General features: G+C 39.2%; 1 protein-coding gene across 2 annotated transcripts in view; it reads right to left on the reverse strand.

Annotated features, from left to right (window-relative positions):
- MIGA1 (mitoguardin 1) overlaps positions 1-13,399 on the reverse strand; it is a 74,623-nt gene extending 61,224 nt beyond the window's left edge. The window contains exons 1-2 of one of the 2 annotated variants that reach the window (XM_045547709.1): positions 13,327-13,399; positions 10,461-10,574 (exon numbers count right to left, since the gene is read on the reverse strand). In XM_045547709.1, the coding sequence (XP_045403665.1) occupies positions 10,461-10,559 (99 nt within the window). In that variant the 5' untranslated portion in view covers positions 10,560-10,574; positions 13,327-13,399. Of the gene's footprint in view, positions 1-10,460; positions 10,575-13,215 lie in introns of both variants that reach the window. The other variant, XM_045547708.1, reaches the window with a different exon arrangement.
- Positions 13,400-16,920: the final 3,521 nt, after the last annotated feature.

Here is a 16,920-nt window from a genome sequence, read left to right on the forward strand (position 1 = left end):
TAGGAGGTAACTACAAAGGGGCTGCACAAGGGAATTTGGGGGGTGACAGAACTGTTCTGTTTGGTACTACGGTGATGGATACACGATCATCCATCTGTCAAAACCCTAGCACTAACACAATAAAAAACCAGATTGTACTATATATCAATTTTTAAAAATTAACCAGGATGTGGGATCACAGACTGTGACAAATAAACTGTGTTACAAATGAAAGACATAAACACACTGAAGAGGGTGGGGAAGAAAGGCTCTGACTTAAGTAACAATGTTTTGTCTAGATACTGTAAGGCCAAAGACAAAAGCAATTATATATAAACATTGTAATCTATACATAAACATGGTAAATTTGTTTCTCAAAGGGTTACTGGGGTAGCAATCCTGAAACTATATGTATAAAAGATACTATAGAAAATAAATATATTATAGATAATATACTGTAGTTAATGAGAACCAAGTGTCTCACCCCTGGAGAAACAAATGAGCCACAGAGGAATGCTAAAATGAAATCTCGGTTACTAGATTGAAGTTGGAAGTATCAATAGGAATTCATGCTTTGTCGGGTTTTTTTCTTTTTAAAATGTATATGCGGAGAGATAGATTCAGAAATAAAGCTGATTTTGAATACATAGATTAGTATGCATTCACATATTTCCTAGCCCTGTTTCCTAAGAGGATCTAGAAACAGCGACATCCCAGTAGCAAAGTACACACCTGGCATCCAGATCTTAGTTTCTAAATGCCATTCTCCACTAAAGAGAACCAAAGCTCTCTGGAGAATTGGTTGATTCCAGGACTCAGGCAGAAAAAAATGCAAGATGAACCTGGAGGAGGATAAAAGGAAGAAAGAAAAAAAAAAAAAGAGGGACTGTCAAAAGGACATAGGAGCAACCCTGGAAGAGCTCCCAACAGCCAAAGATGGAACAATTTGAGCACAAATAATTATAGCATTGGATTATAACCCCCCAAATAAATTAAATATTCAAAATGATATAAATAAAGAGCTGAATAAATAAATAAAAGGGGGAGAAGGGACAACCTTTCCTTACAGAACAATTCCAAATAATAAATGTAGAAGGAATGATGGAGACAGAAAATCACCAATAAATACTTCAGTAATAACTTCTGAAAGCAAGATCTAAATAAATACTAAAGTCAGTGGGCAAAATTTAAGGAGAAACAAGATATTCATATAATCTGAAAGCATCTATCTCCAAATTTATTGTTAATACAAAGGAGAAAAACAGTGGAAAAACTCCCTAAGTGATCGAAGTTACTACCACCAGTAACAAGACATACAGAAATCATCATGCATGTCCTGATGTTGTGATATCTTGCCATAAATGCATAACTTTAACCTAATCTTAAGAAAGCATGAGACACATGGTAGCTCACACCTGTAATCCCAGCACTTTGGGAGGCTGAGGTGGGAGGATAACTTGACGCCAGGAGTTTAAGACCAGCCTGGGCAACATAGTGAGACCTCATCCTTACAAAAAGATTTTTAAAATTAGCCTGGCATGGTGGCACACACCTGTAGTCCCAGCTACTCTGGAGGCTGAGGCAGGAGGATCCCTCGAACCCAGGAGTTCGAGGTCACAGTGAGCTATGATCACATCACTGCACTCCAGTCTGGGCAACCAAGATACTATTTCTTAAAAAAAAAAAAAGAATAAAAAAAGAAAAAGCACGAGAGAAACTCAACTGAGGGGCATTCTATGCAGCAGTCCTCAAACTTTTTGGCACCAGGGACTGGTTTCATGGATGACAATTTTTCCACAAAGTGATGGGGGTGGGGTGTGGACCTCAGGCGGTGATGTGAGCGATGGGGAGTGGCTGTAAATACAGATGAAGGCTTGCCTGCTGCTCACCTCCTGCTGTGGGGCCAGGTTCCTAAGGTTCACAGAAGACAATTTTTTCCATGGGGGGGTTGTTAAGGCGGGGGGCTCAGGTGCAGGGGGTTGGGGACCAAAGTTCTATAGCATTCTTAAAATGACAAAACTATAGATGGGGAAAACTGGATGAAGAACTGGGTTGCTCTCTGTAATTTTTGCAACTTCCTATAAATCTATAATTATTTCAAAATAAAAAGTTTTTTTTAAATAAAGCTGTACCAGCAGTTTCTAATCCGGATTAACTCAAAACAATGAACCTTTGGAAGAATTTTATGAGGAGATTGTTTTCCTCCACACAGTCATTCAATTTAATCTGAATTGACTCATGTTAGATAGTTTGTTGTCTTTAAATACTATTTTACACCAAAGGGTTCCTGGGAAAGGTGGCTAATTCCAGGGATGGAGCAGGATGAGCCTGTATCATTTATACCAGAGAGCAAAGAAGCTATCACCAGGGTTGTATCAAAAGCACTTAGGAGCCAACTTGAATAGGTGCTTGAGATCATTTGAGAATAAATAAGGATAAATAAAATGCAATTGTTTAAAACATCAAATACCGTTAAATCCATGAAATTAGAATGCTTTTTTTAGACAGAGTCTGGCTCTGTTGCCCTGGGCAAAGTGCAGTGCTGTCATCGAAGCTCACTGCAACCTCAAACTCCTGGGCTCAAGCAAGCCTCTGGTACTATAGGCACGTGCCACCATGCCCCGCTAATTTTTCTGTTCTTAGTAGAGATGGGGTCCTGCTCTTGCTCAGGCTGTTTTCGAATTCCTGAGCTCAAGCAATCCTCCTGCCTTGGCCTCCCAGAGTGCTAGGATTATAGGTACGAGCCACCGTGCCCGATCCAGAATGATTTTTTTAAAACCTTCATTGATCTGCTATGAAGGACACTAGGGAACCATCCCATTATTTTAAAACCCAGTTTAAAAACAGGAAAGAATCAAACAATTATTCTGCCTTTTCTATGCACGCTGTATCTGAGTAACAAAATAGTTAATAACACAAAGTTTCTCTTTATAGAAATATTCTAGCTAATTAAAAAGGAAGAAAAGAATGATGTCACCTTGAATTGGCATACCTAGACTATAATCATCAAAGACCTAGGTCATAAACATCACAAAGCGTGTCAATCAGATATTATGTACTTCCTATGATCTAGCTTTAGGGGGGAAGGGAAATCACCTGAATCTGATTGACACTCTAATCTAACTACCAATTCATAAGAAATACAGTGAAGAGGGAATGCAATTAACAATATCTTGTCACAACAAAGAACCTGGTTTCTTCCACAGAAAACGCAAACAATGGAGAGGGAGCCTACAGATTAAAAAGACCCAAGAGTTGAAAGACACCTAAGAGACTTAAGAACTATCTCAATTCCACAAAAACAAACAAAAAATACTCATAGGATAACAGAAGCAATGTAAACACTGACTGGATGCTGATAATATTAAGGAATTACTATCGGTTTGGGAAGATGTAATGTTTTGGTAGTTATGTTTTAAGAAGTAAGATATACAAAGAAATATTTACAAATGAAATGGTATGAAGTACTGGATCTGTGTCAAAATAATTCAATGGGAGGGTAAGGGGAGGAAGTGGGTAGGAGAACACAGGAAGTAAGATTGCCCATGATTTGGTAACCACTGACGCTGGGTGTCCAATACATGGGATTTCATTAAACTATTCTATTTTGTACGATGAAAATTTTCCATAATAAAAGTATTTTAAAAAATGAAAAACTGAACATAAGCTTTCAAACTATAATGTATTAGTAGAACAAAAACATTTATTACCATTCAAAAACACATGATCTATACACAAAATATAGAATTTACAAAAAGCTACTAGAATAAGTGAATTTAACAAAGTTGTAGAATACAAGATCGATATACAAAAATTCCTATTTCCACACACTAACAAGTAATTGGAAATTGAAATTTAAAAATACCATTTACAATAGCATAAAAATATGAAATATATAAGAATAAATCTTACAAAAGATGTGAAAGACATACCCTGAAAACTAGCAAACACTGCTGAGGGAAAAGAAAGAAAATCCAAATATATGGAGAGATGTAATGCATTTATAGGGCAAAAGACTCAATAAAGATGTCAATTGTCCCTAAATTAATCTACAGATTCAATGAAGTCCCAGTGCTAATCCTAGCAAGTTTTTTTTATTTTTTTAGTTCGGGTAGAAACCGATAGCTGATTCTAAAGTTCATATGGATATACAAAAGGGCCTAGAATAGCCAAAACAACTTAAAAAAAGAAAACCAAAGTTGAAAAACTAATACTACCCAATTTCAAGACTTAAAAAGCTACAGTAGATAACACAGTGTCATACTGGCATAAAGAGAAACAAACAGATCAATGGAACAGGAGGGAGAAATAAAAAACACATATATGGACAACTGATTATCGGCAAAGGTGCAAAACCAATTCAGTTACTCTCTTAACAACTGGTGTTGGAAAAAACTGGTTATCCATACGCAATAAATATGGAACTTCAATCAGAACCTCATAGCATATACAATAATTAACTCACGGATTACAGACTTAAATATAAAACCTAAAACTGTAGAAATTCTAGAAGAAAACATAGGAGAAAATCTTTGTGACCTTCCGTTAGGCAAGTGTTTCTTAGATAGGACACCGAAAGACTGATCCATTAAAAAACTGAAAATCGGCCGGGCGCGGTGGCTCACGCCTGTAATCCTAGCCCTCTGGGAGGCCGAGGCGGGTGGATTGCTCGAGGTCAGGAGTTCGAGACCAGCCTGAGCAAGAGTGAGACCCCGTCTCTACCAAAAATAGAAAGAAATGATTTGGACAGCTAAAAATCTATATAGAAAAAATTAGCCAGGCATGGTGGCGCATGCCTGTAGTCCCAGCTACTCGGGAGGCTGAGGCAGTAGGATCGCTTAAACCCAGGAGTTTGAGGTTGCTGTGAGCTAGGCTGATGCCACGGCACTCACTCTAGCCAGGGCAACAAAGCGAGACTCTGTCTCAAAAAAAAAAAAACTGAAAATCAAAAAGTTAATAAATTGGACTTCATAATTAAAGTCTGCTCTTTGAAAGGTACTGTTAAGAGAGTGAAAAGACAAACCACATATTGAAATTAATATATTTGCAAATCAAATATCTGATATAGGTCTTTCCTTGTCCAGGGCACATAACGAGTTCTCAAAACTTAATATGAAAACAAAAATCTAATTTAAAAATGGGCAAAAGCTTTAGATAGATACATCAACTAAGAAGATAAACAGATGCCAAATTAGCACATGAAAACACACTCAACATCATTGGTCATTAGGAAACGTAAACTAAAGCCACAGTAAGGCCGGGCGCGGTGGCTCACGCCTGTAATCCTAGCACTCTGGGAGGCCGAGGCGGGTGGATCGCTCAAGGTCAGGAGTTCGAGACCAGCCTGAGCGAGACCCCGTCTCTACTAAAAATAGAAATAAAAATTATCTGGACAACTAAAAATATATATAGAAAAAAAAAAATTAGCCGGGCATGGTGGCGCATGCCTGTAGTCCCAGCTACTCGGGAGGCTGAGGCAGTAGGATCGCTTAAGCCCAGGAGTTTGAGGTTGCTGTGAGCTAGGCTGACACCACGGCACTCACTCTAGCCTGGGCAACAAAGTGAGACTCTGTCTCAAAAAAAAAAAAAAAAAAAAAACCACAGTAAGATTCTACTACACACCTGTATTAGAATGGCTAAAATTTAAAAGACTGGCCGTAACAATGTTACAATCACATTTGCAAAAAGTTTGGGATTTTCTTAAAAATTTAAATGTATACCTACCTTATGACTCAGTCATTCTACTCCTAAGTATTTACCCAAGAGAAATGAAAGCACATGTCCACACAAAGACCTGAATGGGAATGTTCTTAGCACCTTTATTTATAATTAAAAATACAGAAAACAATCCAAATGTTCATCAATGGGTGAACCGGTGAACAAACTGCAGTACAAGTATACAATGGAATACTACTCAGCAAGAAAAAGGAATTAACTATTATGTAACTGAGAGAAATTAAAGACGACCTAATAATATAAACAAATGGAAAGAGATTGTCAGAGGAAAAAAATAAACTCTTTTTCCCCTCTCCTATCACCCAGGCACAGATTCAACACACTTCTGATACCAGCTTTGGGGAGATTCCCCACATACCAAGCAAATCTCCACGGGACAACAGCTGGGTGCCCTGTAACTTACTTGGAATTGGCATCGGATCCCACAGGTTGAAAGCTTAGTCCCACAAGACTGGGCCCCGTTTCAGATACCAGGAGGCTATGAAACAGGATTCCACTGTCCCCTCCTCAGGGTCTATTCATTTGCTAGAGTGACTCATAGAACTCAAGGAAACACTTCATTACATTTGCTCATTTATTTTAAGAGATATTACAAAGGATACAGACGAAGAGCCAGATGGAAGAGATGCATAGGGTGAGGGGTGTGGGAAGCGGGCTAGAGCTCCCACGCACTCTGCAGGCACGCCACCCTTCAGGTACCTCCACACATTCAGCTCTGAACCCTGTTCTTATGCGTTTTCATGGAGGCTTCATTACCTAGGCATGATTGATTATATTATCGGCCATTGGCATCCATTCAACCTTCAGCCCCTCTCTCCTCCCTGAAGACTGAGGGGTAGGACTGAAAGTCCCAACCTTCTAATCCTGCCTTGGTCTTTCCTGTGACCAGCCTTATCTGGAAACTATCCAGGGATACCAGCCACTAGTCAACTCAATAGTACACAAAAGACACTGTTATCACTATGGAGATTCCAGGAGCTGTATGTCAGAAAATGGAAAGACCACCTACCATGGTTATGTACTGGAAGATTCAATAAGATGGTGCAAACTGAAAATAAAATCTTAAGCCCTCTGTTAACTAAATAGACCCCTCTCGGCCAAGGGGACCCAAGAAACACCTTAAAACTGAGTTCCCAGCCATGACAGGATAGGAGAGATATAAAACACAATTACAAATATATGATTTCCCTTTACAAATATTCATGACTCCTCCTATAGCTTGTTGAATATATATATTTGACTGCCCTACTCAGTATAAAATCCTGTTCCCTTATTTCTCTTCTTTGAAACACGTGTGCCTGGCTTCTGGCTGGGGCTGTGCTTCCCAGCCTGCTGAAATGCCCATCCAACAGATTGCTATCCTTTATAAAAAATAAAGCTCTCCTTTTTCCAAAGTATAAACCTTGTTAGTTTTTTTTTAGTTAACAATGGCAATATGCTCAAATTGACCCATATATTTGACACAATCCCGACCAAAGTCTCAGCAGCTTTTTGGGTAGAAATCAACAAACTGATTTCTAAAATCTCCATAGAAATGTAAAGCACCTAGAATAGCCACAATAATTTTGAAAAAGAACAAGTTAGAGTATTTACACTGACCAATTTCAAGACACACTACAAACTGCCTTAATTGAGACTGTGAGGTATGGTATAAGGACAGACACATCATCAGTGGAACCAAATAGAAAACTCAGAAATAATTTAGCAATATAGTGTTGACTGTTGTCAAAAGTGTCAAAGTAACTGAATGGGAGAAAGACAGTCTTTTCCACAAACAATAGTAAAACAACAGGATACCTGTGGGAAAGAATGAACCTTAATACTTATCTCATACTGGACACAAAATTTAACTCAAATGGCACATAGACCTATGCGTAAAAGCTAAAACTTCTGGAAGCTAGGGTTTGGTTGAACATGAACCATAAATGAAAAAAGCTGATAAACTAGACTCCATTAAAATTATAAACTTTTACTCTCAAAAGACATAAAGTGAAAATGCAGACCATAGACTAGGAGAAAATATTTGCCATGGGTATATCTGACCAAAGACTCATATTCAGAATACATAAAGAATTCTTACAGGTGGGTTGTGGTGACTCACGCCTGTAATCCCAGCACTTTAGGAGGCCAAGGTGGGAGGATCACTTGAGGCCAGGAGTTTGAGACCAGCCTGTGCAATACAGCAAGACCTGAACTCTACAAAAAAATTAAAAAATTATCCAGGCATGGTGGCATGCACCTGTAGTCCCAGCTACTCAGAAGACTGAGGCAGAAGGATCACTTGGTCCCAGGAGTTTGAGGCTAGTACTGTACCACTGCACTGGGCCAAAGAGTGAGACCTTGTCTCCAGAAAAGAAAAATAAAAAGAATTCTTACAAATCAGTAAGATGACCAGATTAAATTTTAAAAATGGTCAGAAGGTGTTGAACAGATACTTTGTAAAAGAAGATATATGAAGAGTAAATAAGGACATGAAAAGATGCTCAGCATCATTAGTCATTACAGGAATACTAATTAAGACCACAGTGAAATACCACTGCATACCCAGTAGAATGGCTAAAATTAAAAAGACTGACCATCCCAACTGTTGGCAGAGACATGGAACAACCAGATTTCTCAAACATTGCCATTGGGAGTAGAAAACGGTACGGTCACTTTCTAACTACTCTGGAAGCTTTTTACACACTTACATCATGACCCAGCAGTTCCACTCCTAGATATTTACCCAAGAGAAATGAAAACATGACCTCACAAAGACTTGTACAAGAATGATCACAGGAGCTTTATTCTAATAGTTAAAAAGTGGAAACAACACATTGTCTACCAGTAGCTGAAGGGATAAATGGACCATGGTACGTCCACACAGTAGAATGCTGCTTTGCAGTAAGGCATAGACCACTGCTATGTGCAAAAACATGAATCTCTTGCTGAGTGAAAGAAGCCAGACACATTGAGTTTATACCGTATGATTCCATTTATTTGAAATTTAAAGAGGCAAAACTGACCTGTAGTGACAGAAAGGTCAATGATTCCTTGAGTCTAGGGTGAGAGTATGGTTGAGGGAATGAGGGAGTCTTACGGGATTCTGGAAGTATTAACTCAATGGAGGTGGTGGCTACATAGGTATATGCATGTCAAAATTTAAGACGACATATCTCTAAGATGGGTACACGTTATACTGTATGTACAGCATACCTCAATAAAGCTAGTCTCTGAACAGTGAAAAAAAGGGAATCAACTATTGATACAAAAAATAACATGAATAAATTTCAAAAATAATTAGGATGAGTGAAAGAAGCCAAACAAAAGAGAGTATGTACTATATAATTCTATTTATATAAAATTCTAGAAAATGCAAACTAATCTATAGTGATGAAAAGCAGATCAGTGGCTGCCTGAGGACATGTAGGGGAGGGCAGCTGGACAGGGAGGTGCAGAGGGAGAGATGACAAATGCAAATGAGAAAACTTGGAGATGATGGGGATATTCATCATCTTGAGCGTGGTAATGATGTCACATATATTTGTGTATTTTTATGTGTGTGTCAAAACTTAACATATTACATACTTGAATAATTCTCTTCAGTACCTCTCTTCAATAATATCTCTACTACACTCATTATCAATTGTTATTTTTTCCCATTTCTATGTTTTTCCCTCTAGTGCTCACAGAAACCAAATGAGATTCAGGGAAAAAATCACCTCCTTCATTTTGGATGCTAAAGACTCGATAATAAAATGAATTCTAAAAATAGCATTAAGAACACTTTACTTTTCATTATGTTTTATAAACTTGCACAACCTTATTATCAAAAAGAAAATATTCTCCTTGGATCAAATTTAAATGTATTAGTATTTAACGTACATGTGAATGTAAGTCTACACAATTAAGACTATATACTATAATATGAGAAAGATCTCAGATCAACAACTTAACTTTACAACTTAAGGAACTAGAAAAGAAGAACAAACTAAACCCAAAGCTAGCAGAAATAAGGTAATAAAAAAGGTTAGGGCAGAGATAAATGAAACAGAACAGAAAGACAATAGCAAAAGATCAATGAAACCAAAAGATGCCTCTCTGAAAAAGATCAACAAAATTGACAAGCCTTTAGCTAGATGGACTAAGAAGAAAAAGAGCAAAGACTCAAATTAATAAAATCAGAAATGAAGGTAGGGACATTACTATTGATTCTATAGAAATAAAAAGGATTATAAGAGAATAATGTGAACAATTATACACCAACAAATTGGATAACCTAGATTAAATAGACAAATTCCTGGGAACACTAAGCCTACCAAAACTAAATAATAAATAGAAAATCTGAAGATTGGTTGCACAATAATGTGAATGTGCTTAATGCTAATGAACTGTACATTTTTAAATGGTTAAAATTATCAATTTTATGTTATGTGTACTTTACCAAAATAAAAAGGATTGAAATATTGAGAACAGGTTTATTGGAATAACATAATTCACTGAAAATAATTGTAATAGACAGTGTAAATTCACTTAAGATGGGAACTTTTTTTAAAGTAATGCAACCCCCTTTTAAGAGTTATAAACATGATAACTAAGAAAACAAAATCCCATGAAATAAATAAAAAACAAGTAGGTTTTAAATTACTTTAACAAACATTTGAATGTGCCATATAAAAACCTCAATTTAAATTTAAATAGTATAAACAAAACAACTCTGAGCAATAAACTTATTATTCAACTTTGTGTCTGCTTCTTTTGTTTACCTGGGAGAGAGAATAGTACCAAGACAGAGGAAGATCAAACACTCTTAGTGCCACTGTCTTCAAGGAAAACTGTGATTCGCTTACTGTTTCTTCTGACATGACTCCTCTTCTAACCTTCATTAAATGAAACATAGAAACATATTAGCCACAAAGATTTCTGGTTACTTTACCAATGAAAGATACAAATTGAAAACTTAGCTCTATCAGTGTTTTTTGGCAGCCAATTATTCATGATATCACACTTGAGCTGATATTATATTTATTAATCACCAAAGCAGCAAAAGTTAGATTTAAACTTTTAGTTTAGGTAGTAAATATTCCTAGAAAATTACAGTTTCCAGATCCTCTCTTTTCTGGTTAAATAAAAATGTATCAGCTTTTAATTAGTTAACTTAAAATCTACTTCTTCCTACTCATTTCTTTCATATAACAGGAGAGGGGCAGGGGGAGGTCGCTGAATAGAATCTGGAACAGACTCCTGGGGCTGGAGAGGAGCCTCAGACTCATGCATTTATTTTACTACTGCCCAATTTTAAATATCATAAAAGAAATGCCACATATATGCTATATAATTTTGATATTGCTTTAATGCATGCTAATTCTCTTGCAACCAAAGAAAGAAAAGTCAGATATCTACAGAGGAAGCAGCTGTCACTCAAAGAGAGATTCTTAAGGTAGTGGAAGCTTGATAGAAACGTAATGCTTCAGGATCTGGGTCTCTGCTTTGTAAAGCCAGAAACTCAATTTTATCAGTGTACCCAACTGAACACACACTAAACAAATTCACATGGTACCGACGTATAAATGAGTTTACAAATTAAATCGTGCATAATAAAGAAATACACTATCTAGTGACCCGATTACTTATACATGCTTTTAAAACATGCCCTCTCTGAAGTTAAAATATTGTGGGAAGCTGAACTATTAAGTAAAAAGCATTGTCTAGTGGGCACGAAATCAAAGGGTCCTGAGCAATATTTCATCCCCACCAAGAAAAAGACTGAAAACTATCTCTGGTGCACAAGACAATAGGCTTCTCCAGTAACCAGAATGTTTATGCCTACCAAATTCACTATTTCTTTTTTTGGTATAGTGCTCTATATTACCAAAGAGAAAATTAAAATTACCAACAATCTCTCTATAAAAGCTCATTTGCTGTACTTTCCTTAGGTCCTTTATTTCTGCATGTATCTCCATGCTCTCTTTTTCTAGACTCCAGTAGGCTACTCCCTTCTGGTTTTTGTTTTTGAGACAGGGTCTCGCTCTGTTGCCTGGACTAGAGTGCAGTGGCATCATCATAGCTCACTGCAACCTCAAATTCCTGGGCTCAAGTAGTCCTCCAACCTCAGCCTCCTGAGTAGCGGGGACTACAGGGGCACACCACCATGCTGAAACATTTTTACTAATTAAATAGATTCTAGATCATTAAGCAATCTATTCTACTGCACTTAAAAAAATACATCAAGAGTAATTCACCCAAAGTAATTTTCGCCATAAATAGAACATTCCAGATTTTTAAGCAAATAATTCAATTTGCTGCAGTGATTTTCTTAAAACAATTTTGACAAATCTCTATTTTGTGCATTCTAATTATCCCATTCCCTTTCATTTAAAATCACTAAGGATGCTGACTGCAAACTTAACCATCATTAATTGAATAATTTTTTAGAAACTTGTCATTTCAGCTGCTTTCAGAAGTATAATTAAAACCAACAAGAAGGCAGTGTCATGATTATTCAAATTTGTAGGAGTCTAAAACATCACCAAAAATATTGTCCTGTGTAATATTACTTGCTTCTCTACATTTCAACCACTTATGAATTAAAAATAAGTGTTTTAAATAGAATTTGCTGGTGTTTTATTGTTGTTGTTTTGAGACACGGTCTGGCTCAGTTGCTGGGGCTGGAGTGCAGCGGCATCATCACAGTTCACGGCAACCTCAAACTCCTGGCCTCAAGGGATCCTCCTGCCTCGACCTCCCAAAATGGTAGGATTACAGGTGTGATCCACCGTGCCTGACCTTATAATTTGCTTCTTACACATCTTAAAATTTTACAACTTTGACTTTATAATCCAACCAAGAATCAAAGTCTGAAATACCAAAACAATTGACGTGATTTATAAATCTATACAACCAAACTCTGAGAAGATACTTTAAACAGAGCAAAAATGCTTCGTAGCAACAAAAATAAAATAATAATCATAAAGGTCTTAAAGGTCCGTGCAAGAACAAGATCTCTTGGAATCCTCCCTCCAGAAAACGGATGTTTAATACCTTCACAGAAGAACCCGACGCCACAATACTGCCAAGATAAATTATTCTCGGCGAGCACCTTCAAAGCAGCATAATCTACCATATCCAAAAACCACTCCCTGCTCGAAACCACTGACATCCAAGCTGAACATCCGACCTCACCTTCTGCCCCAGCTCCAGCCCGCTTCTTCCCCGGGCCGCTCACCCTACAATCCTCTGCAGTCTTCTTTTTTTTTTTTTTTTTTTAACAAGAGGACCAGAAGAGGGGCTTCCTCCCAGCCCGGCCGCCCAGACCCTCCCTGGGCTGAGAGCCTTGGAGAACTCACCCCAATTCAGCGCGCCCCTTGGGGGCCTCCCTCCGGCGTGGGCCCTCCCGCCTTCGCATCCAAGTACTAACCATACCCAAGCCCGCTCAGCTTCTGCCGTCAGCCACGGCCCGGCGGGTGCAGGGCAGCACGGCAATACACCCTCCGGCTTTCCGTTGCCCCACCGGGAACTCACCAGTCCCGATCGCTGAAACCGGCGCTGGAACCTGCGCCTCCCTCGCAGGCCTTTGGCCCAACAACGTGGCGACCCCACTCTGAGCTTCGGCCCGTCCCGCCACCTACGTACCTGCAGCTCCGGGCCAGGTACAGCCCGCCCGCCCACGCCTGCCTCCCAGCCGCGGCCCGACGCGGAGCTGCAGCCCGGAGTCCTTCCGGGGTCAGGCGTGTGGCTGCGGAGAGACGGTGGAGGTGCCCTCTGGCCTTTCCGCGCGAGGGGCTGCGCGTGAAGCAGCTGCTGCCATGTTTGTTTAGGGTAGAGTCTCCCGTCTTTTCAGGTGGACGTGAGAACTAGATAGGATAATTGCATTCTTTTACAAGCATGTAAAGAGCTATTATCGTAGTTCCTAACCTTTTGGGGGATCTAGGACGATTGTGAATCTGGTGAAAACTATGGAGACTTTCCCCAGAAAAATGCACAGAGACGTGCTCATACATTATTAAAACAAAAAAATATATATACAATTTAAAACCCTCAAAACCAATCCATGCATCCCAGATTAAGAACTTCTACCACGGACCCTCAGCCCTCAAACGAATGAGTGTTAAGAGGCATTCCAACCGTGTATTGAGGATGCATTTATTATTGATTTCAATTTCATTTTAGTTTTTCTCAGTGTTTCACACAGAATTAGGCAACCAAAGAATTGTGAATGTGGCCAATTATTAGGCGGGATAGCCACTGCTCTCGGGTTCTGTCTAATACACAGTAAATTAATAGGGAGATACGACAGGAAAAATAATAACAAAAAACCCACGATACTGTTTCTATGTGCCAACCTTAGCCAAAATATTCCGTCAGACTCAGAGATTTAAGAATTCCAGTTGCTGAGCATATTTGTGGTGAAAAGCCAAAATAATGTTGCAAGGCTAGCTAAAACATGAGAGCAAATGTTACTATTGTTACCTAACGAACAAGAATGAGCAATCCTTTCTGTTTTCAAAATTCCCATTTAGTCAAATGGAAAATAGGGAGAATGACAACACCAATGTGTGATGTTACTAGATGAGTAATAACTAAAAATGCACAGACTGAGTTCTATGTGAAAATATTTTGCACTTATAAGTAAATGAAGCTCTTGAGACTTGAATCTGGAATTGGTAAGGTTATTTTTGCTTATATCCCCAATTTCCTTTCTGCTGCCTCCTCCCCATTTGCCACAACTTCCAAACATTCAACCTAATGGGAAGAGTAGTAATGGTGATGACTACCACTTAAAGCAACTTTCCTGAGAACATTATCTCCTTTAATTCCCCAATAAACATTATGAGAGAGGTACTGTTACACAGTGGGTACAGGTTTTACTCTTTAACAGGAGAATAAGAAATGCTGGGCCGGGGTGAGATGGCTCATGCCTGTAATCCTAGCTCTCTGGGTAAGCCGAGGCGGGAGGATCCTTTGAGCTCAGGAGTTCGAGACCAGCCTGAGCAAGAGCGAGACCGCCGTCTCTACTAAAAAAATAGAAAGAAATTAGCTGGACAACTAAAAAATATATATATTAAAAGAAAATTAGCCGGGCATGGTGGTCCATGCCTGTAGTCCCAGCTACTCGGGAGGCTGAGGCAGTAGGATCGCTTAAGCCCAGGAGTTTGAGGTTGCTGTGAGCTAGGCTGATGCCACGGCACTCTAGCCCGGGCAACAGAATGAGAATCTTTCTCAAAAAGAAAAAAAAGAAATACCATATTTCATTTATTTTTCTAAACCAAATGTAATTTGCTCCAAGTCTTTCTTCTGGGTTGGAAGAGTACTGTACTCAATCTTAGCCATTATTGGATATATTAGTTAAGATTATGTTAGCTACAAGTAAAAGAAGAGTGAATAAATAAAAAACAGGGGACTCAATGTCTTCTGCTATCCTGTACCAGGAAAACAAAGTAGAGCCTGAATTAATTCTAAAGGCCTGTCCCTCCCCCAGATAACCAAAGCAGTCATGTAATACTCACTAAACCAGAGAGTGGGGTTCATGGAATAATATCAGTTGTTTCCACTGTCCAAATACTGCAATACTTGCTACAGCGACCATTGATGAATTTAGGGCATCTTATATGCATAGCATCAAAACAAGGCTGTGGAGTCAGACTGCCTGGATTTGACTCCTTTCTCTGCTGCTTATTAGATGCATGATTAAAGGGGGAAAAACTATTTTTCTATACTTGCAACAGCTCTGACACTAAATAGGTAGAGATTTTTTTCCCCACCAAACAATTCTTCAATCGTCTGCAGACACCAACTGAGTGTCCTACAACTCAATTCAAGTCAATACTGTCTACCTGGAATGCATCAGACCTCTTAAGGGCTCAGTCCCACAAGACTGCCCCTATTTCTGATGCCAATCACAAGTCCCAGGTTGTCACCTGTACTTCTGACTAACCAGCTATAAATCAGGGATTCCCAAAATCCCCTCCTCACATGCAATGATTTGCTATAATGGCTTAGAAAACACAAGGAAACATTTACTTACGTTTACTGCTTTATTACAAAGGATTTTACAAAGGATATAGATGAACAGCCAGATGATGAGGTACATATGGCAAGGTCTGGAAGGGTCCTGAGTACAGAAGCTTCTGTTGCGATGGAGTTGGGGTGTGCCACCTTTCCAGCATATGGATGTGTTCACCAACTCAGAAGCTTGTACTTTAGGGATTTTTATGTAGGCTTCATCATGTAAGAATTACTGATTATTAATTTGATCTCCAACTCTTCTCCCTTACACAGAGGATGGGGCATAGGAATGAAAGTTCTAAGCCTCATGGTTTGATTTTTCTGGTGACCGTCCTCCATCCTGATGCTCTACAGGAGCCCGTCAACAGTCACCCCATTGGAACAAAAGGCACTCCTCTCAACCAGGAAATCCCAAGAGATTTAGGATCTCTGTCAGGAACTGAGGACAGAGACCAAATACAGAATACATTTCTTATTATTTCACAGTGGTCTTAGGCAGGGTACTTACCCTCTTGCTTTATGCCTCAGTTTCCTCCTGCGGTGTTAAAAAGATAGATGTAATAATTCTTGTAAAGAACTAAGATTCTTATGCAAGTTTTTTGTTTTGTTTTGTTTTGTTTTTTTGAGACAGAGTCTCACTTTGTTGCTTGGGCTAGAGTGAGTGCCGTGGCGTCAGCCTAGCTCACAGCAACCTCAAACTCCTGGGCTTAAGTGATCCTACTGCCTCAGCCTCCCGAGTAGCTGGGACTACAGGCATGCGCCACCATGCCCAGCTAATTTTTTCTATACATATTTTTAGTTGTCCAGATAATTTTTATTTCTATTTTTAGTAGAGACAGGGTCTCGCTCAGGCTGGTCTCAAACTCCTGACCTCGAGCAATCCACCCGCCTCGGCCTCCCAGAGTGCTAGGATTACAGGCGTGAGCCACCGGCGCCCAGCCTTGTTTTGTTTTTAAAACAGGATCTCACTCTGTCATCTGGGGCTAGAGTGCAGTGGCATCATCATAGCTCACAGCAACCTCAAACTCCTGGGCTCAAGCAGTCCTCCAACCTTAGCCTCCTGAGTAGCTGAGAGTACAGGCACATGCCACCATGCCTGGCTAATTTTTCTATTTTTTGTAGAGACAGGGTCTTGTTATATTCTAAGGCTGGTCTTGAACTCCTGGGCTCAGGTGATCCTCCCACCTCGGCCTCCCAGAGTGCTAGGATTACAGGCATGAG

The sequence above is a fragment of the Lemur catta genome, chromosome 3 (assembly GCF_020740605.2).
Source record: "Lemur catta isolate mLemCat1 chromosome 3, mLemCat1.pri, whole genome shotgun sequence".
In the NCBI taxonomy this organism is placed as follows: domain Eukaryota; kingdom Metazoa; phylum Chordata; class Mammalia; order Primates; family Lemuridae; genus Lemur; species Lemur catta.